Here is a 19,955-nt window from a genome sequence, read left to right as displayed (position 1 = left end):
TCACAGCCATGGTCTTAGGATTCTGCAAAGTCAAATCCTCAGATAAATCCCTCCCATAGAGGACATTTGGCTATAACATGGAAGGGATGCAGTATTAAAAATTAGCTTGGAAAGATGGATCCCAGGGCTGCTTCAGTCCAACAGCGCTGAAAGAAAATCTGCACGACACACATATAATTTGCTCTTCCTTTCCTGCCTTATTACAGTTTTACCCACATCCTACAATTCTACTTTATGTTGTACCTGAGCTGGAAACCTTGTTTCATTCCAAGAAAAGCGCAGGAGGGCAGCTCTCACCTCACCATTCCCCTGGCTACAGTGAACAAAAGCAAACTCACTGACAGTCTCTAGTGGCAGTTACTGGAGACAGCACTGAGGTTCCTTTAAAAAATAAAATTTAAAAAAAGAACAAAACAGAAAGGACACCTCTCTGTTATGCTGCGTATGCAGCACAGCACCTGCATCCCTCTGCCATCAAAAGGAGAGGATTTATGAGCTGCATTTGGAGTCACCCAAATCCTATGAGTCTAATGCATAGATGGTATTCATTCAGTGCTGGTCAAGTCACAGTTGTTGTCACTTCTGCAGCTTCACACATTGGGTTTGCCACCCTGCAAAAGAGAGGAACTGCAACTCTGTCACCTGCTCTCCTGCCAATGAAGGGGAGCTGACATGATCAGACAGAAGCTCTACATGTCCTGCCTCTACCCGAGGGATCATCTAATACAGATGTATCTGTCTGTCTGTTTTTCAAGCCGTTCCCCCTCTTTCATCCCTGAAAACCAAGTATGTAATGATGTTTAATTCTCTGTCCTGAATGTTATCTTGCAGATTCCCATCTGTGTCACTCCCACACAACCAGAGCCTTAAATTGTCCCCCAAGGGCTGGGATATGCACTGACAATTTCAAGGTCTGGAAGAGAACCAAACCAGGAAGTCTCCTTAAGTTTTTAAGCCCTCAGGTAGAAAAAAGGCTGGACATAGCTCCTGCAGATTCACATTGGTAGAAAGGGACAGTAGAGCAAGCAGAGTCCAGCTCCCAGGCTGTCTGTTCCCTCTGCAGCCAGCTAAAATATGGCTGGTATTTGTGAGGGGTGTGCACTGATAACTGGAGACTCACTACTGTTCCAGAGTATGAAGTGGAATGCCTTCATATTGCGGCATAATGACCACATGTAAAAGACATAGAACACAGCACTGCCACCAAGTCCTTCTCTAATTTGAGAGCTCCATCATGTGATTTTGTAACACCATATCTGTACCCTGCATGAAAAAGGTTTAAGTTCAGTTGGTTTGTGATACAGAAGGTCCCTTACCAGCTGTCTTGGGAATTTTCATGATAAATACAGCACACACAACACCTTGTCTGTCCTCTTCAGGAAGTGAACAGGAAAAGGAAAGGCATTTTCAAGGCTGTATGCAAAATACATTCTTGAAGACAATTTCTCATCCCCCCATGGTTTAATGATTGCTAAAGGGGGATGCTACACCTTCTGAAAGGTCAGTATAATTGTATCCAAAATGTTATGCCAAGCAGTAGTACATTCACCCGCTCCTGATGTAATGAGCATTTTTCAAACATCTTATTTTCTTTACTTTTTAAGCATGTTTTCCAGTCAAGCCCTGTAGACTGTATTGAGAGGTTTGGTAACAATGCTTATCAGGATTTAGTTCCTAAAAGGACACATGTGCTTTCTTGATCAGATGGGATCTTCATGTTGATGCAGGGCTCCCAAGATATACATCAATGTTCTTCCCAATGATGATACCTTTTCTTGAAGCCCCAAAGCACCAAAATTCTTCCAACTAAAAAAAAGTTATAAAATGCCAAAAGGTCCCAGTGAAAATAATGGGAAAAGTCACCAGAGCTTCAGGGAGGACGAAGGGGATGAAATCATTTGGGTCCCACTTATAAATAATTTAACACAGCCCAAAAAAATCTGTACAAACACCTATATAAACAAAAAAAATCTCATATTCCACAGATGTTGAGAGATTCAGCGACCTCTTGGGGGCACAGGTGGAGGATAAAAGCCTTCACAGCTTACAGGCCTATAAAAAGACAGATAATGAAAATGTATGAAAAAGTAGTAGAAAACAGAGTTCTGGAACAACACATTGCATGCAATAACATCATATGTAAGCATACTGTACATTCAGTAGTCATACAAGAAGAAAAACAGGCTGATTGAGCAACAGAGCAGATGCCAAGCTGCCAGAGCATTGTTCCTGTCCAAGCTATTTCTTCTGTTCTTCAGCTGCAGTAATTCTACTATTACTGGAGAGAGATGCTATAATGGTTGGTTGGAGTAAAATTTTGAGAGTTTGGTAGCTTTCTCAAAAACATACTCACTTTCTGCCTTTGCTAACTGCCTTACTTTTTGTCCAAGGCTTCCATAAGGATTAACTGAAAGCACACATTTTGAGCTGCATTTTAGTTTTACCTGCTTGCACCTCGAGGAGGCACTCTGGGAGGCCTTTCTGGGAAAGGAAGCCTCTCTACTTGGTGAAGAACTGGGCTGCGGCTCCTTGCTGTTTCTGGGACTTCACTGTCCTACAAAATGAAGAGAAGTGTTTACAGAACAGCAGAATCTGGTTCTTGGTATCCTCACAAAAGTGGCTACATTTTGGCATTTCTCTAAATGCAATGCCAGCTCTGAGCTCTTTTTTCAGCATGAAAACAAAGGCATGTACTTAAGGACAGCAGAGCAGTACACAGCAGAGGTGAGAGCTTACCTCAGTGTCCCCTTCCATCCCACTGCTGACACTCAGTATACTTCGAGTGCTAGAGCGGTTACTTGCACTACCTGGAGGAAGCAAGAGAAAAAACTCATTAATAAACCCTGGGGATTTAACTGCAAATCCCTAACTCTGGGCTCTTTCTAACCTCATGCTTAATTCTTGCAAATATAATTAATGCTTGTTTAGATTAATTTATTTTCACTGTTTTTTTCATATATTTGGGATCCAAACAACAGCATTTCATACAACACAAACCACAGGACCAAGCCATTCAATTATGCTTTCTTTTTAGAAGATTTCTACCTTAACTTTCTTTATCCAGTCTTTTGGTCAAATACTCACAACCACAATCTATTCTTTATATCTATCATATCATATAATATGAAAAGATCCAATGCTAATATCATCTGGAAAGTCAGGCAAATATTTTCACAAGGGTTACACACCCAACACTTACATACATTTAAATTATCAGTCCCCATATCTTTAACAACTGCTTGAAGATAGATGGCTCTCAGCACTGTCACATATTCATTCCTGGAGTGACTGCTTAAGAAGTTATTGTTCCAAATAAATAATTGTTTACTACCCCCTCTTACAACAATCCTCAATCATCACAGAAATGTTTCCTAGTCTATTTCCAAGCTAAAAACACGTTTGTTCAGACAACCTTCAGCATCCATCTATGCAAACCCATTAAACTGTCATGGACTCAGAGCAGGGATTGTTTTTTCAATCAGTCATGCCAATTCCAAAGGTGACAGCAAGTCACGAACATACTCTATACTGCTATGGCTGGCTTCAGTACTAAATAGATAACATTCTATAGGGCTGTGAAATATGGGGACACTAATGTTCAGAAACATGTACACTGAAATGGTGGCTAGAGAGGTTTCCTCCTAAGATGCCGTCCCTCCCTGCAAGCTTTGGTAAGTCTCATCAGCTGGTACAAACAGCAGCACTTTAGAGTGCTAAATCCTGTGCTAAGGTCCATTCTCAGCATCACCCCGTGAGAAAGAGCACCAGGCTGCATAGAGCGAGCTCTGCAGACTTGCTTCTCTCACATGTGCTTGTAGGCAAGTTACTGGCTCAGGCAGCTGCCTCTGGCACCTATTCTGGATGTATGCCAGCTGCACCTTGCCAAGAGTCACAAAGGTGGTAACCTAACAGGAAGTCAGGTTTCCTTTCAAAGGACCCCACTGATCCTAAATGATTTCTGCAACAATTGCTCAGTCTGCAATTAGAGTAAGAACGCAGGGATTTAATTTGCACAAATTAAATGTAATGAAAAGCAAAGATAATAAAAATGTGCAGACTGCCCAACCACTCAAGAGGTCCCACAGTTACCAATGAAAAATGCTGTCCTTTATGTAAAACAATTGAAGAAACAACATATAGAGACTGGCTTCCAGCCTTTCAGGCCAGAAGAGCACACAGCCTGCTGGCAGTCACAGCATGGGAGCATCCTTTCCAATAAGGCAGCAGCTGCCATCTACTTTTAAGAACTGAAAACAGGTGGCATGCCTCCCCTCAGAAGGGCTCAAGAGAATCTTTTGCTCAGCTTTCAGGTTCTCCTCCTGCAGAGATGCAAACAAAAGATGCCCAAACCACTTGATGCACACCAGGAATTGCTTTTACAGTTTTGAGAACAGCTGGCCTGAGGCAAGGTTTGGGGTGGCATTGTCAGTGCTGGGATTCAGGAACATAAGTTCTGTTCCCTGGGTTGACCCCAGGGTCAAGCTTGGGAAGTGTGTTCCATCCAGCTTTCCTGTAGGGATGGTGATGCTCAGAGGTTGCTTACTTGTTGTGCTGGATGTGCTTTCTGTTTTCCAGTCTCCTCGTTTTAACTCCCTTCTTGGTGGAAAAAGGTTTTTCCTGGGGGTGTATTCATATATTCCACATTCTGGTTTCCCCAAAGTATTATGAGAATGTCGAATGGGTACTGTAATTTCCAAATCTGGAAGGGAAAATTAATAGCTCAGAAAGGTCTATGCAATTATAGCCTCCAAGAGACAGTTTTGTACTTAAGGACAGAGTTAAACACAATTGCATAAGGACAATCAAAACTGTGCATGAATGAATCAAGATGCACTCTACAGATAAGGACATCCTTTTCTTGGCTGTGAAAATGAGAAAAGCAGTTTCCTTAAGTTTTTTACAACTGGCACATGGATGTGCATATTAAAATATCACAGAACCACAATACACATGGACACATATCTGCCTGAAGAGCTTGTTAATATTGTTAGCTGCTTCAGTACCAGAGAATATCAGAATCAAAGACTGTTACCTGCACTTTTGTCTTTTTTTTGCTTCTCCATTTGTCTCCTGGTTATGCTGTCTCGTAGACGTTTCAGATTTTCCTAAAAACATCACAAGATATTCTTTTCAGGGCTTTGGATAAAGAAACATGAGCAGCTTTCTGACAAAACCAGTATTATATTTTAGCTAACTTTGCTACAGATATATATATATATATAATGTCATTATATTTTAGCTAAACTTGCTTTGCAGTGAAGCTGTAACAAAGCTTGCTGGACCTGGCTGAAGTCCAAACCATGTCAACAGGTTTTAATAATCCTTTCAGAAACCCATGTTTGCCTTTCAGAAGCCAAGTTTTTTTTCTGATGTTCATTATGTATGTTAAGGTCAAGTTCACATACAAAGCAGTTGCACATAAGCAGCAAATTGGGTTTAGAACTCTCTGTATTTTCTGTTTGCACTGTGACATTGGCACAGAAACAAGACCCATGACCAAGTAACTGCTGTGTTCTTTCTGTACCAATGAACAGATTATTCTGACTGCAGGGACAGAAAGGGCTGCCATGCATCCCACAGTGTAAGGTACAACTCAGAATTCAGGATATCCCCAATGAAGAAATGTAACTGGGAGGAAGAAATGTAACTGGGAGCAAAGACTCTTCACCATTGTGTGGCAGCATATTACACCTTACAGTACAAAAAGGTAGGGAGAAAAAAGACAACTTCTTTCAGCAGGGAAATATGTACAGATCTGAGAGGAGGAAACCCCTGAAAAGCAGAGGAAGCAACTGCTGTACCATGAAGCAAAATTCAGAGCAGAGACTTTGAAAGCTGCTCATGGCATGGGGCACAGAGCATGTCACTTCATCTCTTCAACATCAATTTATTTAAGTAGCACTGTGTTCTTCTCTGGTAGAAGAAGGGACTCCTCTGACTGTTTCTAGGTAGAGAGGACCTTTCCAAGTGAGAATCAGGAGGAGAAAAGCTTTGCCTTTGCTGACAACTTCCAAAACAATGTCATTCACTGGAGACTAGACTGCCACAGCATGAACAAAAGGCTCCAAAAGCAGGCACTGGTTTTAAAGAGGGAGCCAAACTCTAACTTGAGAATGAACATTTTAAACTATAACTGATAGTTCCACCAGTCATTATGTCATTGCTGCCAACTGACTCCCTCTTTCTGTTAAGGCACACAAACACTCTGCTTTTACTAATGACTATTGCTAGACCTTGCCCAGCTGCAAAGAACAGTCCTGTAGCCATCAACAAACAGTTGGAGAAATCAGATCATCTAGGGCTTTACAGCCAATACATCATCTAGGACACAGAGTCTTCACTGATCTAAAATGCATGAGAGCCAACAAGTTAAATGTTCATCACAGATGTCCCCTGCCAGCAGGTAGGTGCTAGGTGACCTCTAGAAAGGTAATTTAGCCAACTGGATTGGATCCAATTCCCTGTATATAGATCTTCAAAAACTGATGCTATTACTCAAGACAAACAGATCTGTAAAACTGCTTGCTGCTTACTGGGAAAAGGCTCCCCATGGCAGGAGAGAACTCTGCTAGCTGGGGGGACTACGTTAGCAGTCCTTCTGCTCCAACCAGGGAAAAAATGTACCCATGCTGAGAAGTTTGTGATATATACCTAGACAGACAGCTGTATTTCTTAAACAGTAGCATAAGTCTGTACCTGCTGGAAGCGGAATGATTCTGATCTCTTTTTCTGGTTCAGTTGCCACTCCTTAAAATGAAGTACAGCTTCATCCACAGTGAGGATGCCCATTTTCACTTGCTCCTGTAATGTAATCAGCTGCCGCTGACCTGGGGTTTTCATTCCAGCAAATGGATCATATATACTTGATTGAGACAGGTCCCTTACAGGCCTGACTATTGTCTCTGAGGAGAGAACACCAGCAAAAATATTATTAAACTTCCTCCCTGAATACAAAGAGAGCAAGTACCCTTGATCCAGCAGAAATTTTAAAAAAAGAAAAAAAGAGGAAAAAAAAGTATTACAGACTGAGTGTTTCCTAAGAAGTGTTTTCTTCTTAGGCCATCCTACTATCTGTCAGTTCTAAAAGCCCAGCTGAGAGGTAGCCTCGTACACAAATATATTCCAGGGATAAGCTCTGCTCTTAAAAACATAATTTAAGTGAAGAGCACAAAACATATTCCTTAAAGCACGCTGCTTCCTCAGCAATTCACAGAACAGAGCTTTTACCTTAGCAGTCATAAAGCTAGATTCTATCTAGGTAATCTGTGTAGTTTAAGCCCAGAAACTGAAAACTCATTCCACTGATGCTGGCATTTTCTAACTCATTTGTAACATAAAGAAGAGTTCCCAAGACATGAGATGTGCTTCCCTCACACTCTGCACTCATAAAAGTTTCCAGTGTCACAAATGGTCAAAAAGATTGGGTCATTCATAGAGGACTGTTATCCCCAGAGCTTTGCAAAACAGTCTATTCTGTCATATTTCACACAAATGAAGCTACCATAACAGATCTGCTTTTGGATTACTGAAAGGATTTTCAGGGTGAACTTCTGCCTTACCTTTCTTAACCCTTCCTCTAGGGACATAAAGATTCTCAGGTCTTTGAGCCTTCTGTGCAAAAACTGAAAAAGAAACATTCTTTAGAATGAAGACAGAAATAGCAAGGATGAATATGGCAAGCATACACAATTCTGCACTGCATTACAGCTTCTGTCACCCTTCTAAGTCCATTGAAGAAAACAAAGATTTGTATGGCAGAATTCCCTTTCTATTGACCTCAAAGAATTTAGCTCAGCCACCTCTAAGAGAAATCTGGACATGATTTCTCCTTAGTCCTGTCACAGCAGGAAGAAGTCACTGAAATTACTCTCTCACATGTCATTGTGGTTCTTGTTAGAATGTTCATGATATATGACCAAGTTTTCCAAAGCTGCCTAATGAACTAGGAGGAACAATCTTCTTCAATTTCAATAAAAACCCACCTCAGAGGGAAGTACTGAGGTAAAAAATCATGTCCTATACAAATGCAGTTGAATCAATGATAGCATTACAAATCAGCAATGTATCAATTTATTAGCTTAATTGTGTCCTTATAAAATCAGGATCTTTCCTACTTAGTTGGATTTGTTTATATCATTTGGGAGTAATCTGTCATGCTACCGCTTTCAGGAAGAGCAAGCTTAGGCCAAGATCTTGGGATATAACATCCCCACATTTTCAGAGTAGGCAAAAAACGAAAAAAACAGATATGGAATTGGATCCCAAAGGTAACCTAACTCCAGAGTCAAATAATCCAGGGATCCTGGCATTTATTTGGCAACTGGAGCCCACGTCAATGCCATTCTGCAGTTTACTGGTCTACACTGCCACTGGTAACAAACCCACTTTTGGAGATGTACAGCTCATTGTCTGGTTGTGGAGAGCTAGATTCTGGTCTTGGAACAGGAACTGGAGGTCTGTTAGCCATTTCCTGTGGAAAAGGGTCTTGTTCCACTGAGTAGTACACATCTTCACCATACTGCTCATGACCTCCTTCCTCAGAATCTGGCACATCCATGCTACCACCTACAATGAAGCAGAGTTTGTAAGAGTAACAACCTGGCCACTTCACTGAACACTGGGTCCCTCCAGATGCATTATGTACCACATTCTTACCAAGCTGGCCATTTCAGAGCCAAAGCCACCCAGTTTTGCAGTGCCTTAGATGTACCAAAGACCTTCATGACAGGACTTTATCAAGTCATTAACATCTAGTAGCATGCAACTGCCACTATGCCTGTACCATTTCTTTAAAGAAATAGTGAAAAATCTCCTAACTCTCTGTAAGAATTTGAGGAACAGTTAGTTTAATTAATTTCAGTTAATTAACATACTTCAATAGTGAACAAATCAAACAGACCAATGGTTTCCAAAAGCTATGTGTGATGGTCCATAAAGTACTATAAAGAATTAGTCCTTTGTCTGAAAAAAACAAACTATGTGGGCTATCTTCTATCCCTAAGAGTTCATGAAGAACTCTCAGGTTCTGTTTAATTGGTTGAACTGTGCTACTGCCATCCTTTCCTCAAAATAGGTCTCACCTTCTAAAAACTTGCGGAGCATTGAGTCTTTTGTAGTTATAGAAACTTCATCTCCAGCAACTGGAGTGTCTGGTTTGGATTGAAGCATCTCTACATCTGAGAGAAAAAAAAAAAAACCAAACAGAAAGATGAACCTGTTAATTATATCCTTCAATACATGGAACGATGTAATATGACATAATAAACTGGACCTTTACTTTGTGGTGACAATCAAAGAAGCTGGGCAAATGTCCAGACATTTTCCTTGAAAAAGGCTTCTAAGTTGCTATGTTCAGTCCACTCTGCACAAATTTTTTCCAGCTGCCTGATGCCTGCACTTGAAAGTCACTAACAATGCTATTGAGAAGTTCTGTCAAGGCTTCAAGCAGGCATTGAGTTTTGGCTGTTCTTGAGCGTGTGTTAGCCAGGTGAAAGTTTTGACCTCTGGACAGTGCCCCAGAGAGGAAACCATGTGGCTTGGAAAAACAAGACATTAAAGGCAATTTTCCCATGACACATAAGATAATGTTTGTTTTATTTATTGAATAAAGTCAAAACAGTTAGCTGAGTTAATGACTTGGATCTGGAAAGTGTTTACAGGGTTAGATGATAATTCAGTATTGAGAAAGGACTGACAGCAAACAATAAGATACTTTGTTAATTCAGTGTTTTGACAAAGAATTCTGATTTTAAAGAAAAAGGTGAACCTCATCATAACACTAATACTAATCTTAAAACTAAAATAAAATGTTAGGTAACCATGTTCCTAATGATATTAAAAACAACAGTGATATAAATGGATTGCTGAGGCTTATTGATATAAGTGAATTTTTGAGATGTATCTATTTCTATGTCATAGATCTACTACTATGTAAACTAGATAGTTTGGGTTACATGTGAGAATATGAAATACTTTTAACTCATTACAATGGCTTCAGTTCCCTGTTACCTTATTCTCAAACAAGTTTTTACCAGAAAAATTGATCCTGTGGTATCTAATCTTCCTTTGATCAGTCTCTGAAAAACTGCGGTGGAAACACACCTTGATCACAATGAAGGGGCACAGTGCCACAGTATGGCTACACCTAAAATAGCCCAGGTATTATCCTCTACACCACAGCCATATCTGCTCACATACAGGTAATTCCTAGAAAAAGTACTTCAAGAGAAGTTAGTTATGATTCCCTAGTGAGCCATCCTCACAAACCCTCAAGTCAGTACAAATGCTTAAATCCTTTATTTGTGATGGCCACTCTAAACCAGCCAGCACTCACATTAATTTCAGTGAGAGTTTGCCTGTGTGCGGGTATTCTAAATTATATTGAAACACTTTCACTTTGAGAGAATCAATCCAAGTGCTGATAATTGCACCAATTTAAACTTATCTGTTATGATACAGGTAGATTATAAGCACTGTTCAGACAAGCTGTTAATATTCTTCAGGCAAAGACTAACAGACCAGGTAAGGAACACAGAATTTCAATAAAAGACTCCTGAATGGAAGGCAGCAGAGCTTTGTGTGCAGAAGCAACACACTAGAACTCCAGAAGAAGCAGGAAAGAGTCTTTCAGAGTCCAGTTCAGAAGTGCTAAATTACAAGGAGCTCAATTTTCAAGAAAATTCCATGCGTAGTTTCTGGGAGATCTGGGCATTTCAGGCCTGGAAGAAGGGGAATTTGGCTTAGTAGTGTTGAGCTTGTTTTTTAACCCTCCACAGGCTTTGTCAATCAGTCCTATTCAGTGGTGCACTGATTACAGGCAGACCTACCAAGCATCTAGAAACTCTCACTCATTACTGCAAACAAGAGAAGCTTTGTTCCTTTCAAGTCCAACCTGATTTACTCCTTATCTCCACCTGAAGGCAGAATAACCCTGGTTTTGGTAGCAAAACTATCCCTGCAGTGGCCAACAACACTTAGCAGAAAAGAGTTTATGATTTCAAGGAAAGAACCAACACAGTCTTCTGGGCTTCATAAACAAGAAAAATGTGTTTTATCGTATCATTTAATCTAAAAGAGGAGAAAACAGTCCAGGACCAATATAGCCCATAAGGACAAGTGTTTCAAAAAGAAAGCTTTTCCCCTGAGGCAGCACACTTAAAAACTGCAGAAACACTAGAAGTCCTTAAGTACCTTAAGGAGGTATTTAAAATATAAGAAGCTAAATTTTCTGCTCATTATGGGAATCATATAATAGATCAGTGGGATTAAGTCGGACCAAACAGGCAGGTGAGTAAGAACAGCAAATTTACAATTGCTTAACAGAGGTACTTGATTTGGTATTTTCAATTGGCCCCACTGAATATTAATGCAATAATGAAAAAGTTAAACATATGCATATTTATCAGAATGAGCTCTTTATTTTTAGCAATAAACCAATCAGATTAGAATAATGATTTTTCACTTATAATCTTTTCGGTATACATATTTCTAGATGTTCACTTTCTTTTGCTCTCAAGCTGTTGCACTAGAATCTCAGCTCTTGTTTTTCAGTTTCCCAGTTGTCAGTAAAATCACATCTGACATAGTTTTCTTTTCTGTCAGTGTCAGTTCCTAGGTAGCAGTCCTCAGGAGGAAAAAACAGGACATGGTAGAAAATTTAGTCTCATTTCCATATGTTAATTTATTTGTTCAGGGAGTCCTTGAAACACTGAAGAAACAGCTCTTGATCTTATACATTATCAATTAAGAAAAGGTATAGAGCAATTTTGTCAGTCAGATAATGATGGAACTGCAGCATAGTTTCCTTGTGGTGAGAGCAGAAAAGTTATAGCTGAAGAACTCCTCTGTGTGAGACAGACAGGTCTGAGCAATCTGATCTAAACACATCTCTGCCCATTGCAGAGGGCTTGGACTAGGTGAGCTTTACAGGTACCTTCCAACCCAAACCTTCCCATGATTCTGTAACTCTATGAATATACATACAAAGATCTTCTGGGGCACTCGGGACAAATCCAGCCATGGATTCATAAAGCTCTTCATCGGAGCCTGGATTCAAGGAACATTTCATTAACAGATCAGTGGACAGATGAGCCATGGACTCATAAACAGACTCATCCTCCTCGCCTTGCATCAGCTCTTCCTTAATGTGACTCTTTAGCATATCTGCAGTTTCCTGGAGAGGAAGGAGAGCAAGAAAAAAAATTAAAGTGTCTTTTAAATAAAGAATTTAGAGAATAAAAGCAAAGCAAAAGATATCTCACTTTGTCATCAGTGATTAAAAAAACCTCTGAAGACAGCTCATTCCCAAAGATTAAGGCTTCTCAAGTGACTTAAATCCACACTACAGCTGCTGGGTCAAACTTTTGAGATCTATATTGTATTAACAGGTAACAAAGGTGAAACAAGGGCTGCTGACACATTCTGAGTAGCCATTGCAGCCTCTCACCCCACCAATTTCATGTCCTACCCAATGTCTGCAAACTCCCAGAACATAAGCACAGCTCATTCTAAAAATACAAATGTTTGTCAAAGGCTATTTTGGGGCATGCATAGCTAACCATAAGGGAGAAAGCTTATCACATGCAGAGCACCTGCAAAATAGCGAAGTTTTAGCTTTGATGTAGACTCAGTTTCAGTTTCTTGGCATTAGCAGCAGCATGTAACACCCAGAGTGGGAGTACACAGACCCTTTTCTGTGATATTAACAGGAAACCTCATAGCAGGCAGCAGTTCATGTAATACAGGCAACTTCTGATTCACAGGAGAGCAGAATCCTTTCTTTTGCATTTGCAACATAGAGCAGGGGGGAAGGCAGAGCTTCACCAAATCACAACACAAGGAAGAAGAAAGTAAAGCTTCATCCCATCCTCCTTCCCAATTCCAATTATGTCACAAGCACCACCTTAATAGTTGCAACACTACAAGATATTCTTCCATTCACAAATGCAGACTCATGGGCCCTCAATCCACAGGGCAAGTGTGTCAAAGCTGTCTACACATGCTTCCCTCCACAGTCAAAATGTGTCAGGCCAATAGTTCATGCAATGCTTTACAGAGGTGCAGAGGAATCTTTGCCAGAGAGGAAATTAGGTGAGTAATGGGGTTTAATAGGATTTTCAGACATCCATACTACTGATGGTAGTCACACTATTGCAGATGATTTGTGTGCTTTGTACTGTGCTGCACTGACAGCTCCAGCAGGTCAGTGAGGAAGACCTGCTCTTAACACAGCTCTGTCACTGTGCTGGTGGAGAGAATATGGGAGGAGCACAGTACTGCAATGAGAGGTTGGAAGGACTTCCTGCACCAACGCAAAGATTGTGATCTCACTATTTACAGTTTCTGCAGCCCTCCTGATCTCAGAATATGGAATGGCTTTTATTTAGCTCTAACGTATAATTGTCAAGAAGCAAGGCCCAAGTCCAAGAACTACCCATGCCTCCTAAATAGGGCTCAAACATTACAGTAATTGCCTGGCAGAACCATACTAAAGCTCGCAGATCTATCACCCAGCACTCAGACAATGTTAAGAACAATTAAACACAATTTTTCAACCTAAAGCAAAGGCAAATAGAATTCAATGTGGTCAATATGACCTGAGTCAAGGAGCTCCTTGCTATTTTAAAGCATACAGGCCAGAAAGAGCTCAAACTGAAATGAAAGGAGAAACCCTAAGCATACCCAAGTACTGCACAGAAACAATTGCTTGGTGCAGCTGGAGTCAGGTCCATGTCATAATCTGGAAAAATCAGAGTGTGTTTTCTGGGGGTGGGGTTAGCTCAAATAGAAATGAACTGTCAGTTGGGATCCCTGATAGAACAAATAGGGTTTGGACAGCTATACCAATGCAGGGAGAAACGGGTATCAAGTGGAACAGGCAGACTACACAGATCAGCTGTGAATAAGCTAGTAAGCAATCCTGCCCATACTAAAACTAATAAGAGAGCACCTCAAATTATATCTTCCTAAACATATTCTGTTCCCATATTACTCCCTAAAGTAAGCTGGATGAAGGGGCTCTTTCCCAAGATCAGAACTATAAGAATGCACTAAGCACCAACCACATCTCTCAGAAACTTCATTAGATGGATGGAGGAATGGAAGCCAGCATGGCAGTCTCTGCTTCCATCTTACTTGCTCTTTGCAAAAGCCCCAGGAATTTCCCTGGCTCCAGAGACACACCTAACCCTCCAGCCTGAAAGCTTTCAGTGTAGCTGGATGTCTGTGTACAACAACACACTTTATCACCCCAGCACTCCTATTCAAGTAACACTGAGTGCCAAGCTCAGTGCCAGAGCCTGCACCCAGTGTGGGACAAGGCAGAAAGATGGCTCAGCTTCCTCTTACCACATATTCATCAATGAACTGGCGCAGATCCTTAAAGCCGTGCTTTTCTGCGATGGTGTTTGGATAGTGGCCATACTTGTTGGCTACACTGTAAGCCTGCAGTGCTCCAGGGCATGTAAGCAGCAAGGCAGTAAGGTTCTTCAGCCCATATCTTGCAGAGAAGTGAAGCAGTGTTGGCAACTCCTCATCCCTCTGATCTGTGAGAACAGGAGCCCGTTAGAACCTAAGTTTTTCTCTAGTAGCAGCAGAGCCAGTAGGTGAGAAACAAACACAGCAATCACACAGATCAAAACAGCTGTGAAATCCCTGGAAGTATATATATGGTTTTAAAATCAAGCCAGCTGCACAAATTATCTTGTGCATCTCCAGGCTTAAGTCCTATAATCTTTAGTGGGGATTATGGCACTGTAATAGCTTAAATGTGTGTAGGATCACAGATTTGCAAGGACTTCTTAGACCATCATTACAAAAAGACAGCATACCAGCCCAACTGCTCAGTGCCCACTGTGTATCTTAGGAGTTATGGGGTTTGGGGAAAAGGACTGGGCAGTAGAGAAAAGACATGAGGTAAAAGAACAACACAGAAAACCCGGGAGACATTTGGGGAGCACCATCTTTTCACTCTGGTTTGAAACTGTCAATATAGCAGCATCTGCCACAGCGCAGGGAAGTGAGAATGATAGATGTAATAAAAAAGGATCACCTGACTCAAATGGCAATTCCCTTTCTACAGACATCATCAAAATTTAGCTTCCTGGCTGAGATCCAAGGTTTTTGAGACAGCCTGTGCAGGTACCACCCATTGCAGTGTTAAAGTGCTTCAAGGTAAAACAACTGATACAAAGAAAATCTATAAACCAAGTGTCTTTAAACTTACTCGCTGTCATATCTTCTTCTTCCAGCTGGTTAATTCCAAACAGGTGTAGACCACTGGCAGGAATGTTCTTCTTGAGTGACTCAGTCAATAGCTTGTCCAGGGCTTCTATGCTGTATGGCACAATTTTAAAGGCCTACAGATAAATGGAAAGCACTTTTGTTTGGTAGAATCTGGAGATTCAATTAAGGCGAGATTTATATGGTGTCTTTATTATTAACACAATCAGAAAACAGTAGGTATAAATACAAAAGGTAGAAATGTTCAGGTCAAACAAAGAACTTGGATAACTTCCTGGTGTAGAAACAGAGTATCATCAAGTTCAACAGATGAGAACTGTATATTCCACAAGACAGAGCACAATGAGAAAGTCACTCACGTAACCAGAAGCACAGAAAACTTGCTTCCTACTTTCTTGGCACTTCTGAAAATGTTCCAATGAAATATCACTCCTGTTTTAAGTATGCACTAGTCCATTTTGAATTGTACACACTCTGGGTTCAGTTTTTGGACTGGTTCTTTACCACTGGGAAGCAGGCATACTCCCTAAGCAGAGGCATCAACCAGTACCAACTGCTACACAACTTGAACTAAAAAGCAAGGGAAACACAGTCTCCCCTGCCCCAGGTGTATTGGTGACTAACAAGGCTACTCTGTAGGCTTTCACTGCATGGCAGATCAGGAACATGCAGGGAGGCAACAGGGCAACACAGCAGAAAACTTCCTTGTGCAAGCTTTACCCCTCTAATAGGGTTCAGGTACCCCAGCTGGGCAAGACAGAATAGGAAAACTGAGTATTGAAAAAGTAAGTGTTAAGAATCAGCAAATCCTTTTCTGTTACTCTTCTTCCTCCAGCTAATATGAATCTTTGCTACTATTTATATATTTTTTTTAATAACACCTAGGTACAAATTCCAAAATGTTTTATTTCTTTATGGTACTTTCTGTTATATCAAGTTCTGTCATTCCAACCCTTTGAAGTCATCAAGGTCTAAATGTAGGTGTTGATTGACCGCATTTTTTTTTTTAGTTTAAAAACCTGACTCACCTTAGCCAGCTACGTGCTCCAGAGACAGAAAAAACAGCCATGCTTTCAATGAAAGGGGATATGAGAGTTAGGTGAAAATCCCTAAATAACCTTGCATTTCTTCATTTCAGAAGAGCTACTTCATGGCAAACACTTTTGCTTACGCCTGCTTGTCTAGCCTCTGAAAGAGCTGGTTTCCAAAGTAGCTGATTGCTAAAGTCCTTACCTGGCACATGAACTGTACAGGGTTGGCTGCATTAGCCAACAGATTGCTGATTTCCTCCATGTCAGTATGGTAAGTGACACTTGTTTCTCCCACCATCAAGTCCCCTGAATATATCTGCAGGGTCACTGTCCCAGAGGTTAAATCTTTGAAAAGAAAGAGGAAAAATAACCATTAGCACAAACAACAGGCATGAGTTTGCATGATGTACTGTGAGGACAGGAGGAGTTTGGATATACCACCAGATGGCTACCAAAACGGTTTCTGCTATATTGAACCCATGAAAAGTCATGAGAAGAGTCATGATCTTGGAACACTAGGTAGGAAAGTACTTTATGGCTATGTCAATGCACATAACCTGCTAGGTACTCTGCTAATAGTAGACTGGACCACTAATGTTAAAAGTACTCCACCTTGAACTAGGAAGCCACACATCTCTCCACCCCTGGCTTCTCTGGAACTGTCTATAAAGCCATACCATAAATACAAAGAGCTGAGGAAGAAAAGAAATCGGAAAAGTCATAGAGATTTTGCAATCTGTCAGCCTCACTAGACTCTGAATGAAATCCATTAAAAGGAATTCCAGCTTTGCAATTTTACCCATGCACAGGATTATCTTCTACTTGCACCTTGGAGCTTCTTGATGTTTCGCTTAATATGCATTTTTAAGTCTCAACTTTCTCTTTGAAACACAGATATTTTGAATCCCACTAAAGTTAGTCTTTCCCTGTTAAGAACTTGTGAAACCATTAATAACACAAAGGAATTAATTATTTCTCTTAGAAATGTTAGAAACTTCAGAGCTTACACTCTACACTCCATCAATGTGAAGGTCATGTTTATAATTCAAAGTACAAGTTAGTTTCCAGGTCAGTGTTTATATCGTAAGACTTGACTTAAGACATCAAATTAAGCCTTTATATGTTCATGAGGTCACCTTCTTTAAAATCAACTCACTTCACTGACTTTATGGTAGTTGTTTTAATGACTATTAGGCTCTATTCTCAGAGAGAATGGCAGAATAGCTCTTCAAGAGGACAGACTAAGGTAGATTAAATAAAATAATGCTGGGAAATAATAGCAATCCTTAAGGCTCTGAAATCATTCCCTTAAAGTTCAGTGAACCTAAAGTTTAGGCAACCTTCACTTTTGTAAATGTAAATATTTAGAGTGACAGAACATATCTAAATTAAAAGCCAGAATAAATAGTCTCAGCTCTGATCACAGAGATCACTACACATTAAACACATGCCATTATAGTCATGTAATTATTTACTGGCACTTCCCTTCTCTCTTGGTGCCCTGCCAATGCTAATAATGGTGGTGGTCATAACACACAGCTAAGTTCAAAGTGCTCTACAAGCTGCAATGTGTTCTCAGAACTCCCAGCAAGGTGTTTCCACCCTGCAACCCTACTGCTGCTGAGGGAAAAACAGAGTCCACAAGCAGCAGTCTCTCTCAGTTCCTCATCAAAAGTATCACAGGTGAGAATGCAAGTTCAAGATTTTCTGGACTCAAGTTTTTCTGCACTGCACTCTTCACCCTTATGCCCCGGCACTTCTCAGGACAGGCAGGTTGAGATAGAAAGGAAGCAATAGGGAAGGAGAGGGGGGCAAAAAAATAAATCTCAGTCCATCTTACTTGGAGCCTTCACAGAGATTGTGTACTCATTCTCCATCTCAGCTAGCACACGCACAGAGGATGCATTCTCTGGAGAAAACTCAACTTCAGTTTTCATTCCACCATCTAGTTTACATTTCATGATAATATAAACTGTTGTCTGCACCTAAAACAAAAGGCATTACAACACAGAGGTTCAAAACAAAAACACTTGGTTAAGTCAATTTTGTAGGGATTTTGTTCTCATTGCAACTAACACATCAATTATCATCTATCATTTTCACAGTTTTGAATTGTTTTCAGGAGCATCTTCCAGTCACAGACTAACTGGGCAGGTGGCTTCTGCTACAGCTTGCACCAGTATGGATATAAGCATTAAACTGATAGAACTCCAGATTTATTAGATAGATTTATAAACTGATTAGGGCTAGATTTGTAAAATTATTTACTTTCAACTCTATCCACCTCTTCCCTTAAATAGCACAGCCACATTCTAAACAGAAACAAAAGGAGGAATCTCGGACTCTTTCCATCTGAGGAGATGCTATTCTAAAAAGTGCTGTTTATCAGACAAGAAGCCATGATCCAAGCTTTTCAGGGTCACTTGCAAGGCATGCATCAGAATTGTCATATTAGACTGGATACTGACTGTGGAGTTAATCAGTTCATTACAGTCATCTTACCCCACTTGCCAGCAGAACAGAGGAAGGGAAGAGTGTGAACCTGTCTCACAGCACCCAAGTCAAGCAGCCATGTTAATGGAACAGTCATTAAGTGACAGCACAGCCTAGACAGCACTAAGCACTGCATCAACTGTTACCAAGCTGTTCCTGGGCCTAGGGAGCCAAGCCCACGAAACAAGAGACATGGAGGACAGGGCGCTGAGCAGGAAGGTGACAGAAGAATTCAGGACTAATTTGCAGGCCTGTAAAGCTGAACATTACAAAGCAGCCTAATGGGCTGCACCAGCTCACAGGAAGAACATAGCCCAAGGAGTGGACATACAGTACCCCACATTGTATGCGGCTGGGCTGCACCACTGGACAGTCCCCAGTGCTCCTGGATGATCCATGTTCTTCACTCATGGCAAGTCTGTGGGAGTCAGCTGGATTCTTCTCGTCTTCTGTTTCTGTATCAGTCACAGAGTCACAGCCTGAGTCTAAAATAAAGTATAGAGAGTCCTGTTGCCTCACTCCCCTTTGCTGAAAATGCTTATCACACCCATCCATCCTGGAAAACAGCTGTGAAGGTGGTGGGATGAAACTTGCTATTCCTCTCAAAGTAATGCTCAGAAAAGGGGATCTAGTTGAAGAAAGGGAAACTAGAGAGTTTCCTCTTTTTTTTTCCCTTAAGAGGACTTGAGAAGGAAATTAACAAAGACATGAAATCAGTAGAGTAGCACTGAATATGCTTACAGAGCAAACAGTGGCACTCTTTGCTGAGCTGGATAGTCCCCTCATGTTAAACAGGAAAATCAGCATGTGAATGTCTAATATAAGAATGATTGGCATCTGAACTCATCTGACTCGAGCAGCACTGTGATATACTGTAAGAATGGCAGCAGCCTTTAGTCTTACTTTCCTAAAATAAAACATGAAAACCAATATTTGTCATTTCAGTAGCATCTTTAGTTTTCTCAGTGCTGCTTACCCCAACTCCCCAACTTTGATTGTTGCATCAAAAAATAAAACATGAAGCAGTAGTCTGAAGGGGTTCTGCTCCTTGGGCAAGCACCATAAGCTCCAGTATCTATACAGGAGTGAAATTGAAACCTTTGCATTGAAAAGTAACAGCACTTTACCTAAACAGAATCAAGAGCAGAATTAACAGATGTAAGCCTACAATACAAGAAAATGTTCTCACTC

General features: G+C 40.8%; 1 protein-coding gene across 1 annotated transcript in view; it reads right to left on the bottom strand.

Annotated features, from left to right (window-relative positions):
• Nucleotides 1-1,168: 1,168 nt before the first annotated feature.
• Nucleotides 1,169-19,955, bottom strand: part of PIK3AP1 (phosphoinositide-3-kinase adaptor protein 1) — a 28,984-nt gene continuing 10,197 nt past the window's right edge. The window contains exons 2-16 of the mRNA XM_005416513.2: nucleotides 19,101-19,249; nucleotides 18,112-18,256; nucleotides 16,474-16,616; nucleotides 15,224-15,356; nucleotides 14,347-14,543; nucleotides 11,983-12,172; nucleotides 9,081-9,176; nucleotides 8,386-8,565; nucleotides 7,560-7,622; nucleotides 6,697-6,902; nucleotides 5,033-5,105; nucleotides 4,544-4,699; nucleotides 2,737-2,807; nucleotides 2,445-2,554; nucleotides 1,169-2,052 (exon numbers count right to left, since the gene is read on the bottom strand). Coding sequence (XP_005416570.1) covers nucleotides 1,998-2,052; nucleotides 2,445-2,554; nucleotides 2,737-2,807; nucleotides 4,544-4,699; nucleotides 5,033-5,105; nucleotides 6,697-6,902; nucleotides 7,560-7,622; nucleotides 8,386-8,565; nucleotides 9,081-9,176; nucleotides 11,983-12,172; nucleotides 14,347-14,543; nucleotides 15,224-15,356; nucleotides 16,474-16,616; nucleotides 18,112-18,256; nucleotides 19,101-19,175 — 1,893 coding nt within the window. The 5' untranslated portion in view covers nucleotides 19,176-19,249 and the 3' untranslated portion in view covers nucleotides 1,169-1,997. The remainder of the gene's footprint in view (nucleotides 2,053-2,444; nucleotides 2,555-2,736; nucleotides 2,808-4,543; nucleotides 4,700-5,032; nucleotides 5,106-6,696; nucleotides 6,903-7,559; nucleotides 7,623-8,385; nucleotides 8,566-9,080; nucleotides 9,177-11,982; nucleotides 12,173-14,346; nucleotides 14,544-15,223; nucleotides 15,357-16,473; nucleotides 16,617-18,111; nucleotides 18,257-19,100; nucleotides 19,250-19,955) is intronic.

This window comes from Geospiza fortis, unplaced genomic scaffold (assembly GCF_000277835.1).
Source record: "Geospiza fortis unplaced genomic scaffold, GeoFor_1.0 scaffold130, whole genome shotgun sequence".
In the NCBI taxonomy this organism is placed as follows: domain Eukaryota; kingdom Metazoa; phylum Chordata; class Aves; order Passeriformes; family Thraupidae; genus Geospiza; species Geospiza fortis.
This window is presented reverse-complemented; position numbering and strand designations above follow the sequence as displayed.